Here is a 15,451-nt window from a genome sequence, read left to right on the forward strand (position 1 = left end):
GCTATACTGTGTCCAGCTGAGGATGGTTATACTGTGTCCAGGTGAGGATGGTTATACTGTGTCCAGGTGAGGATGGTTAGACTGTGTCCAGGTGAGGATGGTTATACTGTGTCCAGGTGAGGATGGTTATACTGTGTCCAGGTGAGGATGGTTATACTGTGTCCAGGTGAGGATGGTTATACTGTGTCCAGGTGAGAATGGTTATACTGTGTCCAGGTGAGGATGGTTATACTGTGTCCAGGTGAGGATGGCTATACTGTGTCCAGGTGAGGATGGTTATACTGTGTCCAGGTGAGGATGGTTATACTGTGTCCAGGTGAGGATGTGTCCAGGTGAGGATGGTTATACTGTGTCCAGGTGAGGATGGTTAGACTGTGTCCAGGTGAGGATGGTTAGACTGTGTCCAGGTGAGGATGGGACTGTGTCCAGGTGAGGATGGCTATACTGTTTCCAGGTGAGGATGGTTATACTGTGTCAGGTGAGGATGGTTAGACTGTGTCCAGGTGAGGATGGTTAGACTGTGTCCAAGTGAGGATGTGTCCAGGTGAGGATGGTTAGACTGTGTCCAGGTGAGGAGTCCAGGTGAGGATGGTTAGACTGTGTCCAGGTGAGGGTGTGTCCAGGTGAGGATGGTTAGACTGTGTCCAGGTGAGGATGGTCCAGGTGAGGATGGTTATACTGTGTCCAGGTGAGGATGGTTATACTGTGTCCAGGTGAGGATGGTTATACTGTGTCCAGGTGAGGATGGTTATACTGTGTCCAGGTGAGGATGGTTATACTGTGTCCAGGTGAGGATGGTTATACTGTGTCCTGGTGAGGATGTGTCCAGGTGAGGATGGTTAGACTGTGTCCAGTGAGGATGTGTCCAGGTGAGGATGGTTTAAGTGAGGATGTGTCCAGGTGAGGATGGTTAGACTGTGTCCAGGTGAGGATGGTTATACTGTGTCCAGGTGAGGATGTGTCCAGGTGAGGATGGTTATACTGTGTCCAGGTGAGGATGTGTCCAGGTGAGGATGGTTATACTGTGTCCAGGTGAGGATGTGTCCAGGTGAGGATGGTTAGACTGTGTCCAGGTGAGGATGGCTATACTGTTTCCAGGTGAGGATGGTTATACTGTGTCCAGGTGAGGATGGTTAGACTGTGTCCAGGTGAGGATGGTTAGACTGTGTCCAGGTGAGGATGGCTATACTGTTTCCAGGTGAGGATGGTTATACTGTGTCAGGTGAGGATGGTTAGACTGTGTCCAGGTGAGGATAGTTAGACTGTGTCCAGGTGAGGATGGTTAGACTGTGTCCAGGTGAGGATGGTTAGACTGTGTCCAGGTGAGGATGGTTATACTGTGTCCAGGTGAGGATGGTTATACTGTGTCCAGGTGAGAATGGCTATACTGTCTGACTGATTGATTGACTGACTGGTTGTTAACTGATTATCTGACTGACTGCCTGTCTGTAAACTGATTAATCAACTGACTGACCAACTCTCTGTCTGTCTATCAGTATGTAAGCTGACTGGTTGACTGACTGATTGTCTGACTGGCTGGCTGGCTGACTGGCTGGCTGACTGGCTGACTGGTTTATCTCTACAGGGCCATGAAAGAGCAGGAGTTGGATACTCCCTCCATAGAGAAGCGTTTTGCCTACACCTTCCTGCAGCAGCTCATCACTTACGTAGACGAGGCCCACGAACACATGCTGGAGTCTGGTGAGGATAACACTTCACATTGGTTACGTCCCCAACGGCACCCTATTGCCATAGAGCTCTGGTCAACAGTAGTGCACTACATAGGGTATAGGATGCCATAGTGCTCTGGTCAACAGTAGTGCACTATATAGGGTATAGGATGCCATAGAGCTCTGGTCAACAGTAGTGCACTACATAGGGAATAGGATGCCATAGGGCTCTGGTCAACAGTAGTGCACTATATAGGGTATAGGATGCCATAGAGCTCTGGTCAACAGTAGTGCACTACATAGGGAATAGGATGCCATAGGGCTCTGGTCAACAGTAGTGCACTACATAGGGAATAGGATGCCATAGGGCTCTGGTCAACAGTAGTGCACTACATAGGGTATAGGATGCCATAGAGCTCTGGTCAACAGTAGTGCACTATATAGGGTATAGGATGCCATAGAGCTCTGGTCAACAGTAGTGCACTACATAGGGAATAGGATGCCATAGAGCTCTGGTCAACAGTAGTGCACTACATAGGGTATAGGATGCCATAGAGCTCTGGTCAACAGTAGTGCACTATATAGGGTATAGGGTTGGAGTTTAAAGTCATGCACTACATAGGGAATAGGCCTGTAGTATAAAGTAGTGCACTATATAGGGAATAGGGCTGTAGTATAAAATAGCGCACTATATAGGGAATAGGGCTGTAGCATAAAGTAGTGCACTACATACGGAGTAGGGTGCCATTGGGGATTAAGCCACTGTCTGCTACTTAAATGACTATTACTTCAATTTAAACATTAACAAACCTAATGTCTATTATTCCACTAAATCCTGTTGTCCCTGTTCTGATGTCCCCCTCCCCTCTATAAGATGTTGGGACACCACCTAATGTCTATTATTCCACTAAATTGTTGACTCTGTTCCTGTTGTCCCTGTTCTGATGTCCCCCTCCCCTCTATAAGATGTTGGGACACCACCTAATGTCTATTATTCCACTAAATTGTTGACTCTGTTCCTGTTGTCCCTGTTCTGATGTCCCCCTCCCCTCTATAAGATGTTGGGACACCACCTAATGTCTATTATTCCACTAAATTGTTGACTCTGTTCCTGTTGTCCCTGTTCTGATGTCCCCCTCCCCTCTATAAGATGTTGGGACACCACCTAATGTCTATTATTCCACTAAATTGTTGACTCTGTTCCTGTTGTCCCTGTTCTGATGTCCCCCTCCCCTCTATAAGATGTTGGGACACCACCTAATGTCTATTATTCCACTAAATTGTTGACTCTGTTCCTGTTGTCCCTGTTCTGATGTCCCCCTCCCCTCTATAAGATGTTGGGACACCACCTAATGTCTATTATTCCACTAAATTGTTGACTCTGTTCCTGTTGTCCCTGTTCTGATGTCCCCCTCCCCTCTATAAGATGTTGGGACACCACCTAATGTCTATTATTCCACTAAATTGTTGACTCTGTTCCTGTTGTCCCTGTTCTGATGTCCCCCTCCCCTCTATAAGATGTTGGGACACCACCTAATGTCTATTATTCCACTAAATTGTTGACTCTGTTCCTGTTGTCCCTGTTCTGATGTCCCCCTCCCCTCTATAAGATGTTGGGACACCACCTAATGTCTATTATTCCACTAAATCCTGTTGTCCCTGTTCTGATGTCCCCCTCCCCTCTATAAGATGTTGGGACACCACCTAATGTCTATTATTCCACTAAATCGTTGACTCTGTTCTGATGTCCCTGTTCTGATGTCCCCCTCCCCTCTATAAGATGTTGGGACACCACCGGAAGGAGAGAGTGTTCCTCACGAGCAGCAGATGAAGTTTTTTGGAAAGGTGAGATTGACTCCGGCCTGCCACCATGTCCCACCACCTCAACAACCGAACACACAAACATCAACCTCAGAAGACCAAATAGCATTTACGTAATATACTGAGTTCCAACCGTAGTGGCTCAATTCAAATCAAAGTTTATTTGTCACGTGTGCCGAATACAACAGGTGGAGTAGACCTTACAGTGAAATGCTGAATACAACAGGTGTAGTAGACCTTACAGTGAAATGCTGAATACAACAGGTGTAGTAGACCTACAGTGAAATGCTGAATACAACAGGTGTAGTAGACCTTACAGTGAAATGCTGAATACAACAGGTGTAGTAGACCTTACAGTGAAATGCTGAATACAACAGGTGTAGTAGACCTCACAGTGAAATGCTGAATACAACAGGTGTAGTAGACCTCACAGTGAAATGCTGAATACAACAGGTGTAGTAGACCTTACAGTGAAATGCTGAATACAACAGGTGTAGTAGACCTTACAGTGAAATGCTGAATACAACAGGTGTAGTAGACCTTACAGTGAAATGCTGAATACAACAGGTGTAGTAGACCTCACAGTGAAATGCTGAATACAACAGGTAGTAGACCTCACAGTGAAATGCTGAATACAACAGGTGTAGTAGACCTTACAGTGAAATGCTGAATACAACAGGTGTAGTAGACCTTACAGTGAAATGCTGAATACAACAGGTGTAGTAGACCTTACAGTGAAATGCTGAATACAACAGGTGTAGTAGACCTTACAGTGAAATGCTGAATACAACAGGTGTAGTAGACCTACAGTGAAATGCTGAATACAACAGGTGTAGTAGACCTTACAGTGAAATGCTGAATACAACAGGTGTAGTAGACCTCACAGTGAAATGCTGAATACAACAGGGTAGTAGACCTCACAGTGAAATGCTGAATACAACAGTGTGTAGTAGACCTTACAGTGAAATGCTGAATACAACAGACTCACAGTGAAACGAATACAACAGGTGTAGACCTCACAGTGAAATGCTGAAAAAATGTAGTGAAATGGTGAACAATAGTGTAGATTAAGTGAAATGCTAAAACAACAGTAGAACAGTGAAAGAATACAACAGGCTATATACAGTGAAAGGCTATATACACAGGTGTATACCTTACAGTAAAGAGGAATATATACAGTAGACCTTACAGTGAAATATACACAACAGGTTAGTACACCTTAGAGTGAAATGCTATATACAGTAGTAGTAGGCAGTGAAATACAGTAGAGAGGTAGTATATACAGTGAAATGGAATACAGTAGAGGTGTATAGATACAGTGAAATGCTATATACAGTAGTAGACTATATACAGTGAAAGGCTACAGTAGAGATACAACAGGTGTAGTAGACCTTACAGTGAGAGGCTATATACAGGTGTAGAGCTTACAGTGAAATGCTGAATACAACAGGTGTATATACAGTGAAAGGCTATATACAGTAGTAGACCTTACAGTGAAAGGCGAATATACAGGTGTAGTAAACCTTACAGTGAAATGCTGAATACAACAGGCTAGTATACAGTGAAAGGCTATATACAGGTGTAGTAGACCTCACAGTGAAATGCCGAATACAACAGGCTAGTAGATACAGTGAAATGCTGAATATACAGTAGTAGACTATATACAGTGAAATGCTATATACAGGTGTAGTAGCTCACAGTGAAATGCTGAATAGAGGCTATATACAGTGAAATGCTTACTTACAGACTCTAACCAACAGTGCAAAAAAAATGTATTAGGTGAACAATAGGTAATTAAAGAAATAAAACAACAGTAAAAAGACAGGCTATATACAGTAGAGGCTATATACAGCTATATACAGTAGAGAGGTTATATACAGTAGAGAGGCTATATACAGTAGAGAGGTTATATACAGTAGAGAGGTTATATACAGTAGAGAGGCTATATACAGTAGAGAGGCTATATACAGTAGAGAGGTTATATACAGTAGAGAGGCTATATACAGTAGAGAGGCTATATACAGTAGAGGCTATATACAGTAGAGAGGCTATATACAGTAGAGAGGCGATATACAGTAGAGAGGTTATATACAGTAGAGGTTATATACAGTAGAGAGGCTATATACAGTAGAGAGGTTATATACAGTAGAGGCTATATACAGTAGAGGCTATATACAGTAGAGAGGCTATATACAGTAGAGAGGCTATATACAGTAGAGAGGCTATATACAGTAGAGGCTATATACAGTAGAGAGGCTATATACAGTAGAGAGGCTATATACAGTAGAGAGGCTATATACAGTAGAGAGGCTATATACAGTAGAGAGGCTATATACAGTAGAGAGGCTATATACAGTAGAGGCTATATACAGTAGAGGCTATATACAGTAGAGAGGCTATATACAGTAGAGGCTATATACAGTAGAGGCAATATACAGTAGAGGCTATATACAGTAGAGGCTATATACAGTAGAGAGGCTATATACAGTAGAGGCTATATACAGTAGAGAGGCTATATACAGTAGAGGCTATATACAGTAGAGGCAATATACAGTAGAGGCTATATACAGTAGAGGCTATATACAGTAGAGAGGCTATATACAGTAGAGGCTATATACAGTAGAGGCTATATACAGTAGAGAGGCTATATACAGTAGAGAGGCTACATACAGTAGAGAGGTGATATACAGTAGAGAGGCTCTATACAGTAGAGGTTATATACAGTAGAGAGGCTATATACAGTAGAGGCAATATACAGTAGAGGCTATATACAGTAGAGGCTATATACAGTAGAGAGGCTATATACAGTAGAGAGGCTATATACAGTAGAGAGGCTATATACAGTAGAGAGGTGATATACAGTAGAGAGGCTCTATACAGTAGAGGTTATATACAGTAGAGAGGCTCTATACAGTAGAGAGGCTATATACAGTAGAGGCTATATACAGTCGAGGCTACATACAGTAGAGAGGCTACATACAGTAGAGAGGCTATATACATTAGAGGCTATATACAGTAGAGAGGCTATATACAGTAGAGAGGTTATATACAGTAGAGGCTATATACAGTAGAGAGGTTATATACAGTAGAGAGGCTATATACAGTAGAGAGGTTATATACAGTAGAGGCTATATACAGTAGAGAGGTTATATACAGTAGAGAGGCTATATACAGTAGAGAGGCTATATACAGTAGAGAGGCTATATACAGTAGAGAGGTTATATACATTAGAGGCTATATACAGTAGAGAGGTTATATACAGTAGAGAGGCTATATACAGTAGAGAGGCTATATACAGTAGAGAGGCTATATACAGTAGAGAGGCTATATACAGTAGAGAGGCTATATACAGTAGAGGCTATATACAGTAGAGAGGCTATATACAGTAGAGAGGCTATATACAGTAGAGAGGCTATATACAGTAGAGAGGCTATATACAGTAGAGAGGCTATATACAGTAGAGAGGCTATATACAGTAGAGAGGCTATATACAGTAGAGGCTATATACAGTAGAGAGGCTATATACAGTAGAGAGGCTATATACAGTAGAGAGGCTATATACAGTAGAGAGGCTATATACAGTAGAGAGGCTATATACAGTAGAGAGGCTATATACAGTAGAGAGGCTATATACAGTAGAGACTATATACAGTAGAGAGGCTATATACAGTAGTGAGGCTATATACAGTAGAGAGGCTATATACAGTAGAGAGGCTATATACAGTAGAGAGGCTATATACAGTAGAGAGGCTATATACAGTAAGAGGCTATATACAGTAGCTATATACAGGCTATATACAGTAGAGAGGCTATATACAGTAGAGAGGCTATATACAGTAGAGAGGCTATATACAGTAGAGAGGCTATATACAGTAGAGAGGCTATATACAGTAGAGAGGCTATATACAGTAGAGAGGTTATATACAGTAGAGAGGTTATATACAGTAGAGAGGTTATATACAGTAGAGAGGTTATATACAGTAGAGAGGTTATATACAGTAGAGAGGTTATATACAGTAGATAGGCTACATACAGACACTGGTAAGTCAGGCTGATTGAGGTAGTATGTACATGTAGATATGGTTAAAGTGACTATGCATATATAATGAACAGAGAGTAGCAGTAGCGTAAATGACACGTTGGGTTGTTTGGGCTCCGTACTCCAGCACTTTGGACTTGAAATGATACAATTACTATGAGGTTAAAGTGCAGCCTGTCAGCTTCAATTTCCATATCAGGTGAGAAAGTGACAGAGGCTTAAATATCATACCTCCCCAAAATGCCATATCCTCTGTTATTGTAATGTTGAGAGGTTAGCATGTCTTGGAGGTATGCTAACCTCCCCTGTTATTGTAATGGTGAGGGGTTAGCATGTCTTGGAGGTATGCTAGCCTCCCCTGTTATTGTAATGGTGAAAGTTTAGCATGTCTTGGGGGTATGCTAACCCCCCTTGTTATTGTAATGACGAGAGGTTAGCATGTCTTGGGGGTATGCTAACATCCCCTGTCATTGTAATAATGAGAGGTTAGCATGTCTTGGGGGTATGCTAACCTCCCCTGTCATTGTAATAATGAGAGGTTAGCATGTCTTGGAGGTGTGCTAACCTCCCCTGTTATTGTAATGATGAGAGATTAGCGTGTCTTGGAGGTATGCTATTTGTGCGTCTGTAACTTTCTCACTCATTATTATTCACGATTCATTCAGGATTATATGTAATCATGGTAACATTCAGATTAATGAAGTGTTTAGAAACATATTCTATTCTTCTTTACAATATATATATATATATATATATTTTTTTTTACTATTAATTTCTATTGGGCAACCAAATAATCTGAAACACAATCAAAACAAACAGCCAATACAGCCAACAATAGTGACAAGCAAAAGGGCCTTGTACAATAACACCCAGGCCAGGACAACACCCAGGCAACAACAAGGTCCAATCATGAGATGAGCTAGTGAGCAACACAGACTAGTTACCGGACAGGAGATGACCTTCGTCTCTCTGAGAAGCTAGAGTCTTTCACGTTCACCTGATGAACTATTTCTGACCCGTGAGACTAATGGGAACCCTGGGCTCCCTTAGGTGGTCCTGCCATTGGTCGACCAGTACTTCAAGAATCACCGCCTCTACTTCCTGTCCACGGCCATCCGACCAATCAGCAGCGGGGGCCACGCCTCCAATAAGGAGAAGGAGATGGTGACAAGGTGAGAGATTATACATAGATTCACATGTCCAATGCATTGCTTCAGTCTCTGTAGTACAATATTAATACATGGAATGTGATTGGTGCTGTGGGTTGTTTACCGTACCCTTTGAAGAGGTCGGGTTTCAGATGTTTTCAGAAGATGGGCAGGGGACTCTGTTGTCTTAGTTTTAGGGGGAAGCTAGTTCCCCCTTTGGGGGTGCCAGGAGCACAGTGTTGCCTTGAAACCCTGGACTGTAGCTCTAGTCCTGACACTGTTGTTTTGAAACCCTGGACTGTAGCTCTAGTCCTGACACAGTGTTGTTTTGAAACCCTGGACTGTAGCTCTAGTCCTGACACAGTGTTGTTTTGAAACCCTGGACTGTAGCTCTAGTCCTGACACAGTGTTGTTTTGAAACCCTGGACTGTAGCTCTAGTCCTGACACAGTGTTCTTTTGAAACCCTGGACTGTAGCTCTAGTCCTGACACTGTTGTTTTGAAACCCTGGACTGTAGCTCTAGTCCTGACACAGTGTTGTTTTGAAACCCTAGACTGTAGCTCTAGTCCTGACACTGTTGTTTTGAAACCCTGGACTGTAGCTCTAGTCCTGACACAGTGTTGTTTTGAAACCCTGGACTGTAGCTCTAGTCCTGACACAGTGTTGTTTTGAAACCCTGGACTGTAGCTCTAGTCCTGACACTGTTGTTTTGAAACCCTGGACTGTAGCTCTAGTCCTGACACAGTGTTGTTTTGAAACCCTGGACTGTAGCTCTAGTCCTGACGCAGTGTTACTTTGAAACCCTGGACTGTAGCTCTAGTCCTGACACTGTTGTTTTGAAACCCTGGACTGTAGCTCTGTAGATGTGTAAATCTGAGTGATTCAGACATCACTCGCTGTTGACTATTCTTCTTCATCTTGAAGTTGCGTCACTTGATTATCTTGTCAAGTTTCCTCTCTTTCCTCTTACGTTTTCTTCATCTTCTCTTCAGTCTGTTCTGCAAACTGGGACTTCTTGTCAGACATAGGATATCATTGTTTGGTAAGAAGGCTGTGAAAAGTGTGCTTCTAAGGATAGTGTGGACATTTGGGATGTTTCCCAAATGACTCCCTATTCCCTATGTAGTGCACTACTTTTGACCAAATCCCTATGCACTATAAAGGGTGCCATTTGGTTCCAGCTCCTACCCCTGGTCCCAGCTCCTAACCCTGGTCCCAGCTCCTAACCCTGGTCCCAGCTCCTACCCCTGGTCCCAGAGCCTACCCCTGGCCCCAGCTCCTACCCCTGGCCCCAGCTCCTACCCCTGGCCCCAGCTCCTACCCCTGGTCCCAGCTCCTAACCCTGGTCCCAGCTCCTACCCCTGGTCCCAGCTCCAGCTCTTGGTCCCAGCTCCTACCCCAGGTCCCAGCTCCTACCCCTGGACCCAGCTCCTACCCCTGGTCCCAGCTCCTACCCCTGGACCCCAGCTCCTACCCCTGGTCCCCAGCTCCTACCCCTGATCCCCCCAGCGCCTACCCCTTGGGCCCAGCTCCTACCCCTTGGGCCCAGCTCCTACCCCTTGGTCCCAGCTCCAGCTCTTGGTCCCAGCTCCAGCTCTTGGGCCCAGCTCCTACCCCTGGCCCCAGATCCTACCCCTGGCCCCAGCTCCTACCCCTGACTTCCAGCTCCTACCCCTGACTTCCAACTCCTACCCCTGGTTTCAGCTCCTACCCCTGGTTCCAGCTCCTTTCCTTGGCCCCAGCTCCTACCCCTGGTCCCAGGTCTTGGCCCCAGCTCCTAACCCTGGTTCCAGCTCCTACCCCTGACCCAGCTCCTACCCCTGGCCCAAGCTTCTACCCATGGCCCCAGCTCCTACCCCTGATTTGAAATCTTACCTCTGGTGCCAGCTCCTACCCCTGGTCCCAGCTCCAGCTCTTGGTCCCAGCTCCTACCCCTGATCCCCAGCTCCAGCCCCTGGTGCCAGCTCCTACCCCTGGTCCCATTTCCTACCCCTGGTCCCAGCTCCAGCTCTTGGTCCCAGCTCCAGCTCTTGGTCCCAGCTCCTACCCCTGGCCCCAGCTCCTACCCCTGACTTCCAGCTCCTACCCCTGGTTTCAGCTCCTACCACTGGCCCCAGCTCCTACCCCTGGTTCCAGATCCTTTCCTTGGCCCCAGCTCCTACCCCTGGTCCCAGGTCTTGGCCCCAGCTCCTAACCCTGGTCCCAGCTCCTACCCCTGACCCAGCTCCTACCCCTGGCCCAAGCTTCTACCCATGGCCCCAGCTCCTACCCCTGATTTGAAATCTTACCTCTGGTGCCAGCTCCTACCCCTGGTCCCAGCTCCAGCTCTTGGTCCCAGCTCCTACCCCTGATCCCCAGCTCCAGCCCCTGGTGCCAGCTCCTACCCCTGGTCCCATTTCCTACCCCTGGTCCCAGCTCCAGCTCTTGGTCCCAGCTCCAGCTCTTGGTCCCAGCTCCTACCCCTGATCCCCAGCTCCAGCCCCTGGTGCTTGCCAGCTCCTACCCCTGGTCCCAGCTCCTACCCCTGGTCCCAGCTCCAGCTCTTGGTCCCAGCTCCAGCTCTTGATTCCAGATCCTACCCCTGACCCCCAGATCCTATCCCTGACCCCCAGCTCCTACCCCTGGTCCCAGCTCCTACCCTTGGTCCCAGCACCTACCCCTGGTCCCAGCTCCTACCCCTGGCCCAGCTCCTACCCCTGGTCCCAGCTCCTAACCCTGATCCCAGCTCCAGCTCTTGGTCCCATCTCCTACCCAAGGTCCCATCTCCTACCCCAGGTCTCAGCTCCTACCCCTGGTCCCAGCTCCTACCCCTGATCCCAGCTCCTACCCCTGACCCCCAGCTCCTACCCCTGACCCCCAGTGCCTACCCCTGGTCCCAGCTCCTACCCCTGGGCCCAGCTCCTACCCCTTGGTCCCAGCTCCAGCTCTTGGTCCCAGCTCCTACCCCTGGCCCCAGCTCCTACCCCTGGTCCCAGCTCCTACCCCTGGTCCCAGCTCCTACCCCTGGTCCCAGCTCCTACCCCTGGTCCCAGCTCCTACCCCTGGTCCCAGCTCCTACCCCTGGTCCAGCTCCTACCCCTGGTGCCAGCTCCTACCCTGGTTCCAGCTCCAGCTCTTGGGCCCAGCTCCTACCCCTGGCCCCAGATCCTATCCCTGGCCCCAGCTCCTACCCCTGGCCCCAGCTCCTACCCCTGGTCCCAGCTCCTACCTCTGGTCCCAGCTCCTACCCTGGTCCCAGCTCCTTCCCCTGGTCCCAGCTCCTTCCCCTGACCCCCAGCTCCTACCCCTGGTCCCAGCTCCTACCCCTGGTCCCAGCTCCTACCCCTGTTTCCAGCTCCTACCCCTGGTGCCCTCCTACCGCTGGTTCCAGCTCCTCCTGGCCCAGCTCCTACCCCTGGCCCCAGCTCCTACCCCTGCCCCCTACCCCTGTTTCCAGCTCCTACCCCTGTCCCCAGCTCATACCCCTGGTCCCAGCTCCTTCCCCTGACCCCCAGCTCCTACCCCTGGTTCCAGCTCCTACCCCTGCCCCCTACCCCTGTTTCCAGCTCCTACCCCTGTCCCCAGCTCCTCCCTATAGGCACTTAAAATACTGCAGATGCCTGTGAAGCATGCAACGTTTTCTAAGCCGATTAGACAGAATGCTCTGGCTATGCATGGGAGTAAAGTGTAGTTCCTGTGCTGTTTGTCATATTTGAAAGCCCCAATCCATTTAATAACACGCTGAGTAAAGCTGTTATCACCTATTTCAGTGATTTATTTCCTCTTTAAAGGCTCACTCATAGACATTCATTTGGTCAAATAAACTAAACAATTCAAACTAACCTGGTGTTAGAAAACTTTTCTGAATTGGTAAACACATCAACACTTCCCCCCTTGCTATGTCATTACCTTTTCAAACCGCTTCTCGAGGACCCCCCCCAAACGTTTCACTTTGTAAATACATGGAACTGTTGGGGGGGTTTCCCGGTTTGAAAAGCCCTGCCTTAGGTTTAGGAAACTGGTGTTTTATATTGGAAGTGTGTGATCTGTCCATCTAAACCTACATGAGTGTGGTCTTCAGGAGTATCAGTACACTGGACTCTGTGGTTCTGTCTCAGCTCTACACTGGACCCTGTGGTTCTGTATCCATGCATGTCTCAGCTCTACACTGGACTCTGTGGTTCTGTATCCATGCATGTCTCAGCTCTACACTGGACCCTGTGGTTCTGTATCCATGCATGTCTCAGCTCTACACTGGACTCTGTGGTTCTGTATCCATGCATGTCTCAGCTCGTCTATATGCTGTGGTTCCGTATCCATGCTTGTCTCAGCTCGTCTATATGCTGTGGTTCCGTATCCATGCTTGTCTCAGCTCGTCTATATGCTGTGGTTCCGTATCCATGCTTGTCTCAGCTCGTCTATATGCTGTGGTTCCGTATCCATGCTTGTCTCAGCTCGTCTATATGCTGTGGTTCCGTATCCATGCTTGTCTCAGCTCGTCTATATGCTGTGGTTCCGTATCCATGCTTGTCTCAGCTCGTCTATATGCTGTGGTTCTACAGGACTACTCACGCTGTAACACTGCCTCATGTCTCCACACAGGAAGCCATGCTACCTCCATAGTCAACTGTCTTCACATACTGGGCCAGACACTGGACGCCAGGTGAGTGACCACATGAACCCTATTCATATGGAAGTCATATTGAGTGTGTTTGGAGCCCCATTAGCTGATGTCATGATGTGTTAAACGTTGTTTTTCTCAACATGTTATTTTCACCATTACCCTCTGGGTTTAGAATCCAGCCATCTCTCAACATGGTGTTTCACCATTACCCTCTGGGTTTAGAATCCAGCCATCTCTCAACATGTTGTTCTCACCATTACCCTCTGGATTTAGAATCCAGCCATCTCTCAACATGTTGTTTCACCATTACCCTCTGGGTTTAGAATCCAGCCATCTCTCAACATGTTGTTTCACCATTACCCTCTGGATTTAGAATCCAGCCATCTCTCAACATGTTGTTTCACCATTACCCTCTGGGTTTAGAATCCAGCCATCTCTCAACATGTTGTTGCACCATTACCCTCTGGGTTTAGAATCCAGACATCTCTCAACATGGTGTTTCACCATTACCCACCAGATTTAGAATCCAGCCATCTCTTAACATGTTGTTTCACCATTACCCTCTGGATTTAGAATCCAGCCATCTCTCAACATGTTGTTTTCACCATTACCCTCTGGATTTAGAATCCAGCCATCTCTCAACATGTTGTTCTCACCATTACCCACTGGATTTAGAATCCAGCCATCTCTCAACATGTTGTTGCACCATTACCCACCAGATTTAGAATCCAGCCATCTCTTAACATGTTGTTTCACCATTACCCTCTGGATTTAGAATCCAGCCATCTCTTAACATGTTGTTTCAACATTACCCTCTGGATTTAGAATCCAGCCATCTCTCAACATGTTGTTGCACCATTACCCACCAGATTTAGAATCCAGCCATCTCTTAACATGTTGTTTCACCATTACCCTCTGGATTTAGAATCCAGCCATCTCTCAACATGTTGTTGCACCATTACCCTCTGGGTTTAGAATCCAGCCATCTCTCAACATGTTGTTGCACCATTACCCACCAGATTTAGAATCCAGCCATCTCTCAACATGTTGTTGCACCATTACCCTCTGGGTTTAGAATCCAGCCATCTCTTAACATGTTGTTTCACCATTACCCTCTGGGTTTAGAATCCAGCCATCTCTCAACATGTTGTTTCACCATTACCCTCTGGGTTTAGAATCCAGCCATCTCTCAACATGTTTTGCACCATTACCCTCTGGGTTTAGAATCCAGCCATCTCTCAACATGTTGTTTCACCATTACCCTCTGGATTTAGAATCCAGCCATCTCTCAACATGTTGTTCGCACCATTACCCTCTGGGTTTAGAATCCAGCCATCTCTCAACATGTTGTTTCACCATTACCCTCTGGGTTTAGAATCCAGACATCTCTCAACATGGTGTTTCACCATTACCCACCAGATTTAGAATCCAGCCATCTCTTAACATGTTGTTTCAACATTACCCTCTGGATTTAGAATCCAGCCATCTCTCAACATGTTGTTGCACCATTACCCACCAGATTTAGAATCCAGCCATCTCTTAACATGTTGTTTCACCATTACCCTCTGGATTTAGAATCCAGCCATCTCTCAACATGTTGTTGCACCATTACCCTCTGGGTTTAGAATCCAGCCATCTCTCAACATGTTGTTGCACCATTACCCACTGGATTTAGAATCCAGCCATCTCTCAACATGTTGTTTCACCATTACCCTCTGGGTTTAGAATCCAGCCATCTCTCAACATGTTGTTTCACCATTACCATCTGGGTTTAGAATCCAGCCATCTCTCAACATGTTGTTTCACCATTACCCTCTGGATTTAGAATCCAGCCATCTCTCAACATGTAGTTTCACCATTACCCTCTGGATTTAGAATCCAGCCATCTCTCAACATGTTGTTTCACCATTACCCTCTGGATTTAGAATCCAGCCATCTCTCAACATGTTTTTCACCATTACCCACTGGATTTAGAATCCAGCCTTCTCTCAACATGTTTTTCACCATTACCCTCTGGGTTTAGAATCCAGCCATCTCTCAACATGTTGTTTCACCATTACCCACTGGATTTAGAATCCAGCCATCTCTCAACATGTTTTTCACCATTACCCTCTGGATTTAGAATCCAGCCATCTCTCAACATGTTGTTTCACCATTACCCTCTGGGTTT

At 46.5% G+C, this 15,451-nt stretch overlaps 1 protein-coding gene across 1 annotated transcript in view; it reads left to right on the forward strand.

The window, feature by feature from the left end:
- The window catches only part of LOC112242112 (ryanodine receptor 2), a gene marked incomplete at both ends in the record, with an annotated part of 113,571 nt that overhangs the window by 85,362 nt on the left and 12,758 nt on the right, over nucleotides 1-15,451 (forward strand). The window contains 5 exon segments of the mRNA XM_042314754.1: nucleotides 1,586-1,701; nucleotides 3,451-3,515; nucleotides 8,581-8,702; nucleotides 9,671-9,720; nucleotides 13,260-13,320. Of these exon segments, the coding sequence (XP_042170688.1) occupies nucleotides 1,586-1,701; nucleotides 3,451-3,515; nucleotides 8,581-8,702; nucleotides 9,671-9,720; nucleotides 13,260-13,320 (414 nt within the window).

This window comes from Oncorhynchus tshawytscha, unplaced genomic scaffold (genome assembly GCF_018296145.1).
Source record: "Oncorhynchus tshawytscha isolate Ot180627B unplaced genomic scaffold, Otsh_v2.0 Un_contig_7070_pilon_pilon, whole genome shotgun sequence".
In the NCBI taxonomy this organism is placed as follows: domain Eukaryota; kingdom Metazoa; phylum Chordata; class Actinopteri; order Salmoniformes; family Salmonidae; genus Oncorhynchus; species Oncorhynchus tshawytscha.